This window comes from Schistocerca piceifrons, unplaced genomic scaffold (assembly GCF_021461385.2).
Source record: "Schistocerca piceifrons isolate TAMUIC-IGC-003096 unplaced genomic scaffold, iqSchPice1.1 HiC_scaffold_2341, whole genome shotgun sequence".
In the NCBI taxonomy this organism is placed as follows: Eukaryota; Metazoa; Arthropoda; class Insecta; order Orthoptera; family Acrididae; genus Schistocerca; species Schistocerca piceifrons.
Genome location: NW_025728275.1, coordinates 5,347,082 through 5,362,864, shown reverse-complemented (window position 1 = coordinate 5,362,864; position 15,783 = coordinate 5,347,082). Strand labels below are relative to the sequence as shown.

The 15,783-nt window shown below is 53.1% G+C and overlaps 1 protein-coding gene across 1 annotated transcript in view; it reads left to right on the top strand.

The window, feature by feature from the left end:
• The window catches only part of LOC124742883 (trichohyalin-like), a 108,133-nt gene extending 92,928 nt beyond the window's left edge, over nt 1-15,205 (top strand). The window contains exon 3 of the mRNA XM_047248824.1: nt 13,688-15,205. Coding sequence (XP_047104780.1) covers nt 13,688-15,205 — 1,518 coding nt within the window. The remainder of the gene's footprint in view (nt 1-13,687) is intronic.
• The last annotated feature ends 578 nt before the right edge of the window (nt 15,206-15,783 follow it).

Here is a 15,783-nt window from a genome sequence, read left to right as displayed (position 1 = left end):
GAAGGCCGCTTAGGGCCTGGCTTCGAGCGAGCACTGCCGCCGCTATCAGTAGGCGGACAGTCATCGTCCATTGGGTCCATAGGGTCATCGGCCATCTTGGGAAGATGGCCGGGAGGGGGAGCTTCCTCCGCCAGAGAACGGACAGATGTCCGGCTACCAGCAGTGCGGCCAGGCGAAACGGATGACGGCCTGGGGCGGCAACCGCTGGGTGGCGCAGTAGAAGAAATGCGCCGTGGCGGAGAAGGAGAACTGTGCTTCCTATGAGCCTTCTTGGAAGGACGTTTGGCGGAAGTACCGGTCGAAGGCTAGGAGGTCAAGGTTCGTAGGAAGTCTGTACGGGACGATTCCTTCTTGAAGGCCCGTGCATCTGACTTCTGGGCCTTCGTCTTAGCAGAAGCTGATGAAGGGGCTGGTGTCTGTGGGGTGATGGGACGAAGAGGAGACGTCGACCGCTCGATCTTAGCACTGGCCGAACGGACGACCGTGGTGCTGAAGGTCAGATCGCATGTCTGGGTTGCCACCTCCCTGGTAGTCCGAGGAGAGGCGAGGACAGTACTGTATTTCCCCGCTGGGAGCAGCGTGGGCTTCCTACTAGCCAATAGCTTGCGAACAGCAGAGGTGGACACTTTCTCTTTGACCTGAATTTCTTGGATACAGCGTTCTTCCTTATAGACAAGACAGTCGCGGGAAGATGTGGCATGGTCACCCTGACAGTTCACACAACGAGGAGACGGAGGTGGACAGTCACCCTCATGGGCATCCCTGCCACAAGTGACACATTTAGCCGCATTGGAACAAGACTGTCGAGTGTGATTGAAACGCTGACACTGGTAGCAGCGCGTAGGTGTCGGGACATAGGGGCGAACAGAAATAACCTCGTAGCCTGCCTTGATGCGCGATGGCAGCTGAACACTATCGAAGGTCAAGAGAAGTGTCCGGGTCGGTACAAGGTCATTGTTGACCTTTTTCATGACCCTATGGACAGCCGTCACGCCCTGCTCAGCGAGGAAATATTGAATCTCCTCGTCAGTCAATCCGTCGAGGGAGCTTGTATAGACTACACCACGAGACGAATTCAAAGATCGGTGAGCCTCCACCCAGACAGGGAACGAGTACAGGAGTGTGGCCCGAAGCAGTTTTTGTGCCTGAAAGGCGCTCTCAGTTTCTAGTAATAATGTACCGTTACGCAACCTGGTACAAGATTTGACAGATCCGGCTATGGCATCTACGCCCTTCTGGATAACGAAAGGGTTAACGGAGGAAAAATCCTTTCCGTCCTCAGATCGAGAAACGACTAGGAACTGTGGGGCAGGTGGTAGTACTTTTGTCACTGGTGGCTGGGCAAGTTTCCGTTTTTGGGCAGAAGTCTAGAGAGAAGAAGAGAAATCCATTGTGGAGGAATCCCCCATGATTGCCAACGTCTCCGATGGCATGCTCCTTCCTTATAGGGACCCTCTCAGAGGGCACTCCCACCTTAGGTGAAAGTTTACACCTCAGGTCACACCTCCCGAGAAACAGACGGAGGGACCAATCGGCATGGTCAGAAGGTATCAGCTCAGGCAATCACCCATCCCTGGGCCTGGCCTTTACCAGGGGGTACGTGCGTGCCTTACATGTCTACCCAGGGTTTTTTTTGTTTGTGGTTTTAGGGCGCAAAACTTCTATGGTATTAGCGCCCAGCCCGTGACGTAGAAAACAGGAAAAAAACGAAATTTAAAATCAGCAGCAATGGGAACAAAGTCATAAAATTTGAGAAACTAAAGGCAGAAGGAATGCTTAAAAATCCACTATAGAAAGGGGTTGGTTGTCCCCAAAAAAAAAGGCTTCAAATGACTGACGTCATTTCACTGTCACTAATAAACTCTAGAACGCGGTCAGCTGAGCGCGTGTCATCTGCTAAAATCGACGATAGATCAGGCGATAGCTGTAGACGGGAGCGTAACGGATTAAAATAGGGGCATTCAATTAAAAGGTGTCTGACCGTCCACGGCTGAGAGCAGTGGGGACAGAGTGGGGGAGGATCACCGCTTAAAAGATGTCGATGACTAAAAAGTCAGTGTACTATCCGGAGTCTAGCTAAAATTACCTCCTCCCGACGACGCGTTCGGGAGGAAGAGGTCCAAGCGCAGGGAAGGGCTTTCACTTCCCGCAATTTATTATGGGGAAGTGTTGACCAATGCGCATGCCATAAATGAGCAACTTGGCGACATAAACCGCTCCGTAGATCGGTAAACGGAAGAGACTGAATAGCTGCCCGAGGAAGAGAGACTGCAGCCTTGGCCGCTATATCGGCCGCCTCATTTCCACAGATACCAGCGTGTCCTGGGAGCCAGAGGAACGCCACTGAGACGCCCTTCAGGCGGGGCAAGCGCAGACAGTCCTGAATCCGGTGGACCAGAGGGTGCACAGGGTAAAGAGCTTGGAGACTTAGGAGAGAGATGAGAGAATCTGAGCAGATTACGTACTGTACCCGCTGATGGCGGCGGATGTAGTGGACAGCCTGGAGAACAGCGTAAAGCTCCGCAGTATAAACCGAACACTGGTCGGGAAGCCGAAAGTGATTTGGGGTGTCGCCAACAATATAGGCACTCCCTACACCTAACGATGTTTTCGAGCCATCGGTGTAAATAACTGTGTCTTCCGTCATTTGTGCACATAGAGCAGCAAATGCCCGACGGTAAACAAGTGTAGGGGTACCATCCTTGGGAAATTGACATAGGTCTCTGAGCAAGTCGATCCGGGGACGGAGCCAAGGCGGTGCTGTACCCCAAGTTGTCAAGAACGTTTTAGGAAAGCGGAAGGGAAGAGAATGGAGCAGTTGACGGAAGCGGGCTCCCGGGGGTAGTAGGGAGGAGGAGCGGCCTGCATACCCGACATCAAAGGAGGCATCGAAAAAAGGTCAAAGGGCTGGATTAGCAGGCATGGAAGACAGATGGCTAGCATAACGACTCAGAAGGACTGCCCGCCGATTGGACAGCGGAGGTTCAGCAGTCTCAGCATAAAGGCTTTCCACAGGGCTGGTGTAAAAAGCTCCGGACACTAAACGTAATCCACGGTGGTGGATAGAGTCGAGACGACGAAGAATAGACGGCCGAGCACAGGAGTAGACTATGCTTCCATAACCCAATTTCGAGCGCACTAAGGCGCGATAGAGGCGGAGAAGGACCACTCGGTCCGCTCCCCAGGAGGTACCATTCAGGACACGGAGGGTGTTAAGGGAACGCAGACAGCGAGCCGAAAGATAGGAAACGTGGGAGGACCAGCACAGTTTTCTGTCAAACGTAAGACCCAAGAATTTAGCGACGTCGGAAAACGGAAGGTTGACAGGACCTAGATGTAAGGAGGGCGGAAGAAACTCCTTACGTCGCCAAAAATTAACACAAACGGTCTTACTGGGTGAGAAACGGAAGCCGGTTTCGATGCTCCACGAGTGGAGGCGATCGAGACATCCTTGAAGACGTCTTTCAAGAAGGCTGGTCCGTTGAGAGCTGTAGTAGATCGCAAAATCGTCCACAAAGAGGGAGCCCGGGACATCAGGAAGGAGACAATCCATAACTGGATTAATGGCGATGGCAAACAGTACAACACTCAGCACGGAGCCCTGGGGTACCCCGTTTTCTTGGGAGAAAATACGGGATAGAGTAGTGTTCACCCGCACCCTAAATGTGCGCTCTGCCATAAATTCGCGAAGAAAAACGGGCAGCCGGCCTCGAAAGCGCTAAGAGAACAGTGTGCGGAGGATGCCTGTCCTCCAACGGGTATCGTATGCTCTCTCCAGATCAAAAAATATTGCTACCGTTTGGCGTTTCCGGAGGAAATTGTTCATGATATAAGTGGAGAGAGCAACAAGATGGTCAATGGCAGAACGATGCTGTCGGAATCCGCATTGGGCTGGTGTTAAAAGATTGCGGGATTCCAGCCACCAAGCTAAACGGTAATTCACCATACGCTCCAAAACCTTACAGACACTACTCGTGAGAGAAATGGGGCGATAGCTAGAGGGGAGATGTTTGTCCTTTCCAGGTTTCGGAACGGGAACGACAATAGCTTCCCGCCATCGCCTGGGAAAGATACTGTCGGTCCAAATTCGATTATGAAGGCGAAGGAGGTAACGCAGGCTATGGGTTTATAAATGCAGCAACATTTGGACATGGATACCATCCGGTCCTGGGGCGGAGGAGCGAGAAGAAGAGAGTGCATGTTGGAGTTCTCGCATGGAGAAAACAGTATTGTAGCTTTCGGGATTTTGAGAGGAGAATGCAAGATGTCGCACTTCCGCTGCACGTTTCTTCGGGAGAAACGCTGGCGGGTAATTTGAAGAGCTCGAAATCTCAGCAAAGTGCTGACCCAATGAGTTAGAAATTGCGACGGGATCCACTAAGGTATCATGCACGACAGTGAGCCCAGAGACTGGGGAGAAACTAGGCGCGCCTGAGAACCGTCGAAGCCGACTCCAAACTTCCGAGGAGGGAGTAAAGGTGTTAAATGAGCTAATAAAGAATTGCCAGCTTGCCTTCTTGCTATCGCGGATGACACGACGGCATCGTGCACGGAGCTGCTTGTATCGGATACAGTTGGCCAAAGTTGGATGGTGACGGAAAACGCGAAGAGCACGTCGCCGCTCACGTATTGCGTCACGGCATGCCTCGTTCCACCAAGGAACTGGGGGGCGCCGGGGCAATTCGGAGGTGCGTGGTATTGAACGTTCCGCAGTTGTGAGAATAACGTTGGTAAAATGTGTGACCTCATCGTCGACGCTGGGAAAGCGACGGTCATCGAATGTCGCTAGAGACGAAAAAAGTGTCCAATCGGCTTGGGCAAACTTCCAGCGTCGCGAGCGCATATATGGCAGTTGAGGCTGCAGTCGAAGGACACATGGAAAGTGGTCACTCGAGTGTGTATCATCAAGGACGAACCATTCGAAGCGCCGGGCTAGCGGAACAGTACCGACCGCAAGGTCCAAATGAGATAAATTTGCCGTGGAGGCAGACAAAAACGTGGGGACCCCAGTGTTGAGGCAGACTAGATCCGCTTGGTGGAAGACGTCTAGCAATAGTGAGCCACGTGGACAAGGATGTGGATATCTGCAAAGCGGGTGGTGGGCATTGAAGTCCCCAACCAGCAAATAGGGGGGTGGAAGCTGATCAAGAAGATGAAGGAGATCAGCTCGTGCCAGTGGTGTGGACGATGGAATGTATACCGTACAAAGAGAGACCGTGTATCCAGAAAGGGAAAGACGGACGGCGACAGCTTGGAAGGAAGTGTTTAAGGGGATTGGGTGATAATGGAGAGTATCATGGAGCAGAATCATGAGTCCTCCATGGGCTGGAGTGCCTTCAACAGAGGGGAGGTCATATCGGACGGACTGAAAATGAGGGAGAACAAAGCGGTCATGGGGACGCAGCTTTGTTTCCTGAAGACAGAAGATGACCGGCGAGTAGGATCGTAAGAGGATCGACAATTCATCCCGATTGGCGCGAATGCCGCGGATATTCCAGTGGATAATGGACATAGGGTGAACAGAAAATGGAGAAACGTGACCAAGGGTGCTGTCAACTCAACGACTGCTCAGAGCTTGCGACCGACAGCATGGAATGGCATTCAGTCGAAGGCAGAAGATCCTGATCCATAGGTTGGTCAGGAGCCGCTCCTGCCACCAACAATCAGCCAGTTCACCGGCCACCAGCAGTGCGCCTCGGCGACACGGAAGATGGCCGAGTGCGATTTCCGCCAGGTGGTGCTGTAGTTGGGACCCGCCTTGGCGGAGAAGGAGAGGAACTGTGTTTCTTCGTAGCCTTCTTGGAGGTATGATGTTTAGATGAAGGAGGAACCGATGGTTGTGAAGTTGCAGTACGTAAAAACTCTTCACGAGAATGCTCTTTTTTCGAAGACTTGGCGTCTGACTTTTGGGCTCGAGAATTAGCAGAACCCGACGAAGGGTGAGCCATAGAGTGGGCAGGCGAAAGTGGTGAGGTTGAACGGGCGATCTTTGCGCTGGCCGATCTGACGACCGTGGTACTAAATGTGAGGTCGCAAGTCTGCGTGGCCGCCTCCTTTGTTGGCCGAGGAGAAGCAAGGACAGTGCTGTATTTTCCTTTCTGAGGCACGGTGGGCTGTCGACTGGCGAGTAACTTTCGAGCAGCAAAGGTCGACACCTTTTCCTTCACTCTTATTTCCTGGATGAGCTTTTCATCCTTAAAAACGGGGCAATCTCGAGAGGAAGCAGCGTGGTCACCCATACAGTTGATGCAGTGTGGGGATGGAGGTGGACAAGCACCCTCATGGGCATCCTTGCCACACGTAACACATTTGGCCGGATTGGAACAGGACTGGCTGGTGTGATTGAACCGCTGACATCGATAGCAACGCGTAGGGTTTGGGACATAAGGGCGAACGGAAATTATCTCATAGCGTGCTTTGATTTTTGATGGGAGTTGAACTTTGTCAAATGTCAAGAAGACAGTGCGGGTTGGAATGATGTTCGAGTCAACCCTTTGCATAACCCGACGAACAGCGGTGACGGCCTGGTCAGACAGGTAGTGCTGAATTTCTTCGTCAGACAATCCATCGAGGGAGCGTGTATAAACGACTCCACGCGAGGAATTTAAGGTACGGTGCGGTTCCACCCGGACAGGGAAGGTGTGGAGCAGAGAAGTACGCAGCAATTTTTGAGCCTGGAGGGCACTGTGTGTTTCTAACAACAGGGTACCATTTCGTAATCTGGAACAAGACTTTACAGGACCCGCAATTGCGTCGACACCTTTCTGAATAATGAAAGGGTTGACCGTGGAAAAGTCGTGACCTTCGTCAGACCGAGAAACAACAAGGAACTGTGGCAACGATGGAAGAACCGTCTGTGGCTGAGACTCAGCGAACTTACGTTTGTGAGCAGACATAGTGGAAGGTGAGGAAACCATTGCGGAAGAATCCCCCATGATTACCGGCGTCTCTGATGGCGCGCTCCTCCCTTGTGGGGGCCCTCACCGAGGACACACCCGCCTTAGGTGATTGTTCACACCTCAGGTTACACCTCCCGACAAACGGACGGAGGGACCAATCGGCACTTTCGGAAGCTATCAGCTCGGGTAATCACCCCTCCCTGGGCCTGGCCTTTACCAGAGGGTACGTACGTGTCCTACCTGTCTACCCGGGGCGGGGAATTACGCGTTACCCCGTCACCGGCTACGCATGGAAGTGCGTGGGTCGGCCTTCAGACACGCACAGGGAGGAAGAAAGAGAAAGGGAAAGGAAAGAAGAGGGGGTCTCAAACGCCGCAGCGGAGAAAAGGGTAAAGAGAAGAGGTAAGGAAAGGAGAAGGACAAAGGAAGGAAGAAGACATACAAGCAAGGAAGAAGAAGAATGCGGTACATTTACAAGCGTCCGTCTCCGGACGTAGGCGCAAACCATACTCCCAGAGGGGGAGAAAGTGAAGGAAAGAGCCAGAGGTGAGGGGGGGGGGTGAAGACAGGGGATGGGGAAGGATGCGGAAAGGGAAGGTATGCAGCCCGGAAAGGAAGGAAGGCCACATTAGCTCGGGGCCCCGTGCTCGCTACGCACGTATCCACAAAAGAGTTGTGGATCCCCTGGGGGGTCTACCCAGGGTGGGGAATTACGGGTTACCCCGTTACCGGCTACGCATGCGAACGCATGGGTCTGCCTTCAGGCATGCACAGGGACGAAGGAAAAAGAAGAGAGGGAGAATTTTTTTTTTTTTTTGTAGGGTTTAAGGGCGCTCAACTGCTGAGGTCATTAGCGCCCAGTCACTGGTGTTAGAGCAAATGGAATCTGCTAAAACTCAAGGGGATGGGGGGACACATGAATTACCTGACAAAGATGCAGATAAAATAAGTAAAAAGGTTAAATGTCTTTGGACAAGACAGTTAAAGTTATAAATCGCAGAATATGAGCAGCTGCTCGAGCGTCACCAGCTAAAACATCCGGTAAAGTAGATGGCAGGGACAGGATAACACGAGATTGTCTAAAGCGGGGACACGACAATAAAACATGGCGCACAGTTAATGCCTGACCACAAGGGCACTGCGGGGCTGGATCACCGGAGAGCAGGTAGCGGTGGCTAAACCGGCAGTGCCCAATCCGCAACCTGGTCAGAAGGACCTCCTCGCGCCGAGATGGTCGGGAGGATGTTGTCCAAGCAGTTGGGCGCGGTTGTACTGCCCGGAGCTTGTTTCCTTGGAGGGATGACCAAGCATACCACCGCAACGACACAATCCTCTTACATACATCCCCACGAACGTCAGATGACGGGACACAATGGGAGGCTGGCCGAGGCAGGAGGACTGCAGCCTTGGCTGCAGTTTCCGCAGCCTTATTCCCAGGCACTCCTACATGTCCGGGAACCCACAGAAAGCTGACAGAACCCCCATTATTAGCGAAAGAATGGAAGGACTGCTGTATCCGTTGAATCAAGGGATGGACCGGATAGGGAGCTCCAAGGCTATGAAGAGCACTGAGGGAGTCAGAGCAGAGTACATACGTTGAATGGCGGTGGCGGCGGGCATACTGAACAGCCCGATGGAGAGCAAAAAGCTCGGCCGTAAAGCTGGAACATTGGTCGAGGAGCCGGTATTTAAAGGTGGCGGCCCCGACGACAAAGGCACAGCCGACACCATCATCAGTTTTGGAGCCATCGGTGTAAATAAAGGTGTGACCGGCAAGTCGAGCACGAAGTTCGACAAACCGTGAGCAATACACTGCAGCCGGAGTACCCTCCTTCGGGAGTGAGCTGAGGTCGAGATAAATAGGAACCAGAGCCTGGAACCAAGGTGGTGTCGGGCTCTCACCCTCTCCGAAGGTGGTAGCGAGGGCAAAATCCAATTGTCGAAGCAGGCGACGGAAGCGGACTCCGGGGGGCAGCAGGGCAGACACATACAACCTGTACTGACGGTCGAGAGAATCAGCGAAGAAGGACTCTTAAGAGGGGTGGTCGGGCATAGACAACAGCAGGCAGGCATACCGACACAGCAGTACGTCGCGCCGGTAGGTCAATAGTAACTCGGCAGCTTCAGCATAAAGACTCTCCACAGGACTAGTGTAGAAGGCTCCGGTCGCAAGACGTATCCCCCGATGGTGGATGGAGTTGAGCCGGCGTAAGAGGGACGGCCAAGCGGACGAGTAGATGAAGCTCCCATAATCCAGCTTCGATCGGACTATGGACCGATACAAGCGAAGCAGGACAGTGCGATCCGCTCCCCAAGATAAACCGCTAAGAACTCTGAGGACATTAAGGGAATGTGTACAACGGGCCGCCAAATAAGAAACATGTGGAGACCAACACAGTTTCCTGTCCAACGTGAGCCCTAGAAACTTAGTTGTGTCCACGAATGGGAGAACAACGGGACCGAGATGTAAGGATGGCGGAAGGAACGCTTTATATCGCCAAAAGTTGATACAAACTGTCTTCTCTTCAGAGAACCGGAAGCCATTCGCCACGCTCCATGAGTAGAGGCTGTCTAGACAATGCTGAAAACAGCGCTCCAGGTAGCATGTTCTCTGGGCACTGCAGTAGATCGTGAAGTCATCGACAAAGAGAGAGCCTGAGACAGTTGGTGGAATGCAATCCATAATTGGATTGATCGCTATGGCAAAAAGGGCTACGCTCAAGACGGAGCCCTAAGGCACTCCGTTTTCCTGGAGGAAGACGTCGGACAATACGGAACCCACACGTACCCTAAACTCTCGATCCGTTAAAAAGGAATCAATAAAATGGGGCAGGCGACCGCGTAGGCCCCACCTGTGCATAGTGCGGAGGATACCTCCTCTCCAACAGGTATCATAAGCCTTCTCCAAGTCGAAGAACACGGCTACCGTTTGGCGCCTTCACATAAAGTTGTTCATGATGAATGTAGACAAGGTCACAAGGTGGTCAACAGCGGAGCGGCGGCGACGAAAGCCGCATTGGACATTAGGAAGTAGTCATCGAGATTCAAGAATCCAGACTAACCGAGCATTAACCATGTGCTCCATCACCTTACAGACACAGCTTGTAAGAGAAATGGGGCGGTAACTAGAAGGAAGGTGTCTATCCTTCCCGGGTTTGGGTATAGGAATAACAACGGCGTCACGCCAACGCATGGGGACTTGATCTTCGATCCAGACGCGATTGTAGGTATGAAGAAGGAAGCTTTTGCCCGCCGGAGAAAGGTGTGCCAGCATCAGAACGTGAATGGCATCTGGCCCCAGAGCAGAGGACCTAGACAGTGCAAGCGCACGTTCGAGTTCCCGCATAGTAAAGGGGGCATTATAAGTTTCCAGATTCAGCGAGTGGAAGGAAGGTCACCGAGCCTCTTCTGCCTCTTTTCTGGGAAGGAAGGCAGGATGGTAATGGGCGGAGCTTGAAACCTCCGCGAAAAAGCGGCCAAAGGCGTTGGAGACAGCCACAGGATCAACAAGGACCTCATTACCTGAGGTCAGGCCAGGTACCGAGGAGTGGGCCTTAATGCCCGACAGCCGGCGCACGCTACCCCAAACGACAGAAGAGGGAGTGAAACTGTTAAAGGAGCTGGTAAAAGAGGCCCAACAAGCTTTTTTGCTGTCTTTGATGACTCTACGGCATTGTGCTCGGAGTCGTTTGTATTCTATACAATTCGCCAACGTAGGATGGCGGCGAAAGGTGTGTGAAGCACGTCGTCGAGCACGGATAGCGTCCCTACTAGCCTCGTTCCGCCAGGGGACGGAAACGCGACGTGAAGAAGTAGTACGAGGAATGGGACGTTTGGCAGCATTGGTGATAACAGCCGTGAGGTATTCGACCTGACTGTCACAACTGGGAAAATCGTGGTCAGGAAAGGTCGCCAGGGAGGAGTACAGTCCCCAGTCAGCTTGCAGTATGTTCCAGCTCGAAGGACTTGGGGATGGGGTGTGGTGCAGGAGACGAACGACACAGGGGAAGTGGTCGCTCGAACGTGTGTCAGAAAGGACATACCACTCAAACCGACAGGCAAGAGTGGTAGAACAGATCGAGAGGTCCAAGTGGGAGTAGGTATGAGTAGAGTCCGAGAGGAAAGTGGGCGCCGGTATTGAGGCAGACAAGATTGAGATGGTTGAAGACATCCGCCAAGAGTGAGCCTCTTGGACAGGACGCAGGAGAGCCCCAAAGGGGATGATGGGCATTGAAGTCGCCAAACAATAAAAACGGCGGGGAAAGCTGAACGATCAGGTGCATCATGTCAGCCCGACTAACAGCAGATGATGGTGGAGTGTAGATGGTACAAACTGAAAAGGTACAAGCAGAAAGAGTAATGCTGACAGCTATTGCTTGGAGTGGGGTGGTCAATGGGATGGGATGGTAATAACCATCGTCCCGAACGAGCAACATGACCCCACCATGAGCTGGGATACCGTCCACAGTGGTGAGGTCATACCGCTCCGAGGTATAGTGGGTAAAGGCAATACAGTCAGTCGTGCGCAACTTCGTTTCCTGGAGACCAAGAACGAGCGGACAGTGCAGGTGGAGGAGCAGTTGTAATTCCTCCCGATTAGTTCGAATACCTCTTATGTTCCAATGAAACAACGCCATCGCTAGTCAAAAGGTTGGGGGAACGAGACGAGGGAAGAGCTGGTCACCTCGACGGCCACAGAGGGCCAGGTTGCGAGGGAACTACGCTACAACCGATGGGAGGCGGATCCGGTTCCATCGACTCATCGCCAGCTGCGGCCGCTGTCCCTGGTTGTGTAGGACGGGCCGCATCTTTTGCCGACGAAAGGCTGGCGGAGCGCCTGGCAGCAGAGCGTCCCAGCGAAACTGAGGACGGCCGGGAGCAGCGACTCACGGATGGAGCGTCAGACGAAACGCGTCGAGGTGGAGAGGGGGACAGAGACTACTTCTTGGAGGCCTTCTAGGAAGGCCGAGGAGGCACAGGGATGGTGGGCTGGATCCGAAGAAGGTCCTCACGCGCGGGGTCCGTTTTGGAACGCCGGACCTCGGAAGCTGGGGTCCAGAACGTTTCCCCGATGGACGCCTGAGAAGAGGATCGCTTCTCAGGTGGCGTGGGGGGGAGGAGGAGGAGGAGGAAGGGTGGCCCCTGGGGCAGAGGGGGTGGGGGCCACGGGGGAGGAGGATTTGGAAGGGAGGGATTTGGGAGGGGAGGCAGAGCCCCCTGATGGGCGGAGGAGGCGGAGGGGGGACAGGATAGGGGTGAGGATACCGCGGAAGGAGTGGACACAACTGAGGCAAATGAGGTGGTCAATGGCACGGGATGGAGGCGGTCGTACTTCTTCTGGGCCTCAGTATAAGAGAGCCGATCCAAAGTTTTGATTTCTTGTATCTTCTTCTTCTCCTGATATGCGGGGCAGTCTGAGGATCTAGGCGAGTGGACGCCAGGACAATTAACGCACCGAGGTGGTGGGGTGCATGTATGTTCCTCACGAAGAGGACGTCCACAATCGCCACAAAGGGGCTCAACCTCACACCGTGATGACATGTGCCCAAAGCGCAAACACCTAAAACAGCGCATAGGAGGCGGGACGTAAGGTCGCACGTCACACCGGTAGCACATCACCTTTACCTTCTCTGGGAGAACGTCCCCCTCGAAGGCGAGGATAAAGGCCCCGGTGGCGATAGGACGGTCTTTGGGGCCGCGCTGGACTCGCTGGACGAAATGCACGCATCGGCGCTCCAGGTTGGCCTTGAGCTCATCAGATTGCAGCAGGAGGTCCCGTTGAAAAATAACCCCCTGCGTCCAATTCAGTGCCACATGCGGGACAATGGACATTGGGATGTCCCCTAGTCTGTCGCACGCCTGGAGCACTGCCGACTGTGTGGCGGAGGTGGTCTTTATAAGAACGGACCCCGAACGCATTTTACTGAGAGCCTCGATTTCCCCGAAGACGTCCTCAATGTGCTGAACAAAGAACATGGGCTTGGAGGTGGCGAACGTCCCCCTATCGTTTCGAGAACAGACCAAATAGCGGGGGAAATACTTCGCCCCAAGCCGGCGGGCCTGTCCCTCCTCCCATGGAGTGGCGAAGGGGTAAAGGGCAGGAGAACCAGAACTAGAAGCGGTACCTTTTCCTTTGAAAGACTCGGCCGCAGAGCGACCTGATACATGTTGACGTTTCATCTGCGAAACGTCCGCCCCGATACCACCCTCTCCGACCAGGGGCTCTCCCCATGGGCGCCACCCAGCTGCAGCAAGGGCCACCTGGCAGGATGACCATTGCTGCGAGTCCTGATGCCCCAAGGAGACGGGCATCTACTCCTTGGACGACGTGGGGAGGGTGCAGCTCAGGTATCGGCAGTACGATCCCTGTGTTGTCAGGGGGCTACAACCTAGAGGGTACATGACGACCCCACCACAACGGGCTGGCTACAGTGCTGGATTTCTGGTGTCATGGAAAGTCCATCATGAACGCTGGTGCAGATGGAGATGCACTATGGGCGTAACTTGGACAACCCATCAGGCGTTTAGGCCCAATTTGAGGAATAGTGGGTATAATTACAACGCCAGTGCAATGCTGAGTGCCAAGGTCTTAGTGCACTTAGGACTAGTGGTACACCATGTAAGGTGTCCTTCCCCAAAAGGCTCGTACTTCTGTAAAATTTTGAAAAATGGAGGTCAAACCCCAAGGGGGACCATTACATGGAAGGCCGAAACGGTTGAAACTCCTTTTAGTCGCCTCTTACGACAGGCAGGAATACCTCGGATATATTCTTACCACGGACCCGCAGGGGGGGGGAGAGGGAGAGAGAGAGGACAGACTGTCTCAAACGCCGAGGCGGAGACCAGAGAGGGCGAGGAGGAGAAGGCAAGGAGGAGAAGGCAAGGAGAAGAAGGCAAGGAGAAGAAGGCAAGGAGAAGAAGGCAAGGAGAAGAAGGCAAGGAGAAGAAGGCAAGGAGAAGAAGGCAAGGAGAAGAAGGCAAGGAGAAGAAGGCAAGGAGAAGAAGGCAAGGAGAAGAAGGCAAGGAGAAGAAGGCAAGGAGAAGAAGGCAAGGAGAAGAAGGCAAGGAGAAGAAGGCAAGGAGAAGAAGGCAAGGAGAAGAAGGCAAGGAGAAGAAGGCAAGGAGAAGAAGGCAAGGAGAAGAAGGCAAGGAGAAGAAGGCAAGGAGAAGAAGGCAAGGAGAAGAAGGCAAGGAGAAGAAGGCAAGGAGAAGAAGGCAAGGAGAAGAAGGCAAGGAGAAGAAGGCAAGGAGAAGAAGGCAAGGAGAAGAAGGCAAGGAGAAGAAGGCAAGGAGAAGAAGGCAAGGAGAAGAAGGCAAGGAGAAGAAGGCAAGGAGAAGAAGGCAAGGAGAAGAAGGCAAGGAGAAGAAGGCAAGGAGAAGAAGGCAAGGAGAAGAAGGCAAGGAGAAGAAGGCAAGGAGAAGAAGGCAAGGAGAAGAAGGCAAGGAGAAGAAGGCAAGGAGAAGAAGGCAAGGAGAAGAAGGCAAGGAGAAGAAGGCAAGGAGAAGAAGGCAAGGAGAAGAAGGCAAGGAGAAGAAGGCAAGGAGAAGAAGGCAAGGAGAAGAAGGCAAGGAGAAGAAGGCAAGGAGAAGAAGGCAAGGAGAAGAAGGCAAGGAGAAGAAGGCAAGGAGAAGAAGGCAAGGAGAAGAAGGCAAGGAGAAGAAGGCAAGGAGAAGAAGGCAAGGAGAAGAAGGCAAGGAGAAGAAGGCAAGGAGAAGAAGGCAAGGAGAAGAAGGCAAGGAGAAGAAGGCAAGGAGAAGAAGGCAAGGAGAAGAAGGCAAGGAGAAGAAGGCAAGGAGAAGAAGGCAAGGAGAAGAAGGCAAGGAGAAGAAGGCAAGGAGAAGAAGGCAAGGAGAAGAAGGCAAGGAGAAGAAGGCAAGGAGAAGAAGGCAAGGAGAAGAAGGCAAGGAGAAGAAGGCAAGGAGAAGAAGGCAAGGAGAAGAAGGCAAGGAGAAGAAGGCAAGGAGAAGAAGGCAAGGAGAAGAAGGCAAGGAGAAGAAGGCAAGGAGAAGAAGGCAAGGAGAAGAAGGCAAGGAGAAGAAGGCAAGGAGAAGAAGGCAAGGAGAAGAAGGCAAGGAGAAGAAGGCAAGGAGAAGAAGGCAAGGAGAAGAAGGCAAGGAGAAGAAGGCAAGGAGAAGAAGGCAAGGAGAAGAAGGCAAGGAGAAGAAGGCAAGGAGAAGAAGGCAAGGAGAAGAAGGCAAGGAGAAGAAGGCAAGGAGAAGAAGGCAAGGAGAAGAAGGCAAGGAGAAGAAGGCAAGGAGAAGAAGGCAAGGAGAAGAAGGCAAGGAGAAGAAGGCAAAGGAAATAGTAAGGAAGACAGTGAGGTGCAGAAGAGCAAAGAAAGGAACCAACCAAAGGAAGGAAGAAACGAGAAGTGAAAAAGCAAAATGACCGCAAATAGAGGTCGTGGAACCGTCCGTATCTGGACGCAGGCGCTAACTACCCCCTTGAGGGGGAGGTACTCCTTTTAGTCGCCTCTTACGACAGGCAGGAATACCTCGGGCCTCTTCTTACCCAGGACCCGCAGGGGGGGGAAGTAAAGCTGTGAGTACCGGCCGTGAGTCGTGCTTCGGTAGGTCAGATGGCAGAGCACTTGCCCGCGAAAGGCAAAGGTTCGAGTCTCTGTCGGGCACACAGTTTTAATCTTCCAGGAAGTTTCAAGTCTTCGATACATTACATAGTTTCAACTAAGCGTGTGATGGAAGTAACCGCCTATTTTCTACATCAGGGCCTGAACACCAACCTCAAAAAATCTCTGCTACTGACATTTAAAGTAACTGGTTCTCATAACGTTGAAATAAACAATATTTGTCGTATTCCATCAGCAGAAATAGGTAACATTAAATCTGTTCACCTCGACGAAAATCTCCGCTGGGCTAACCACAT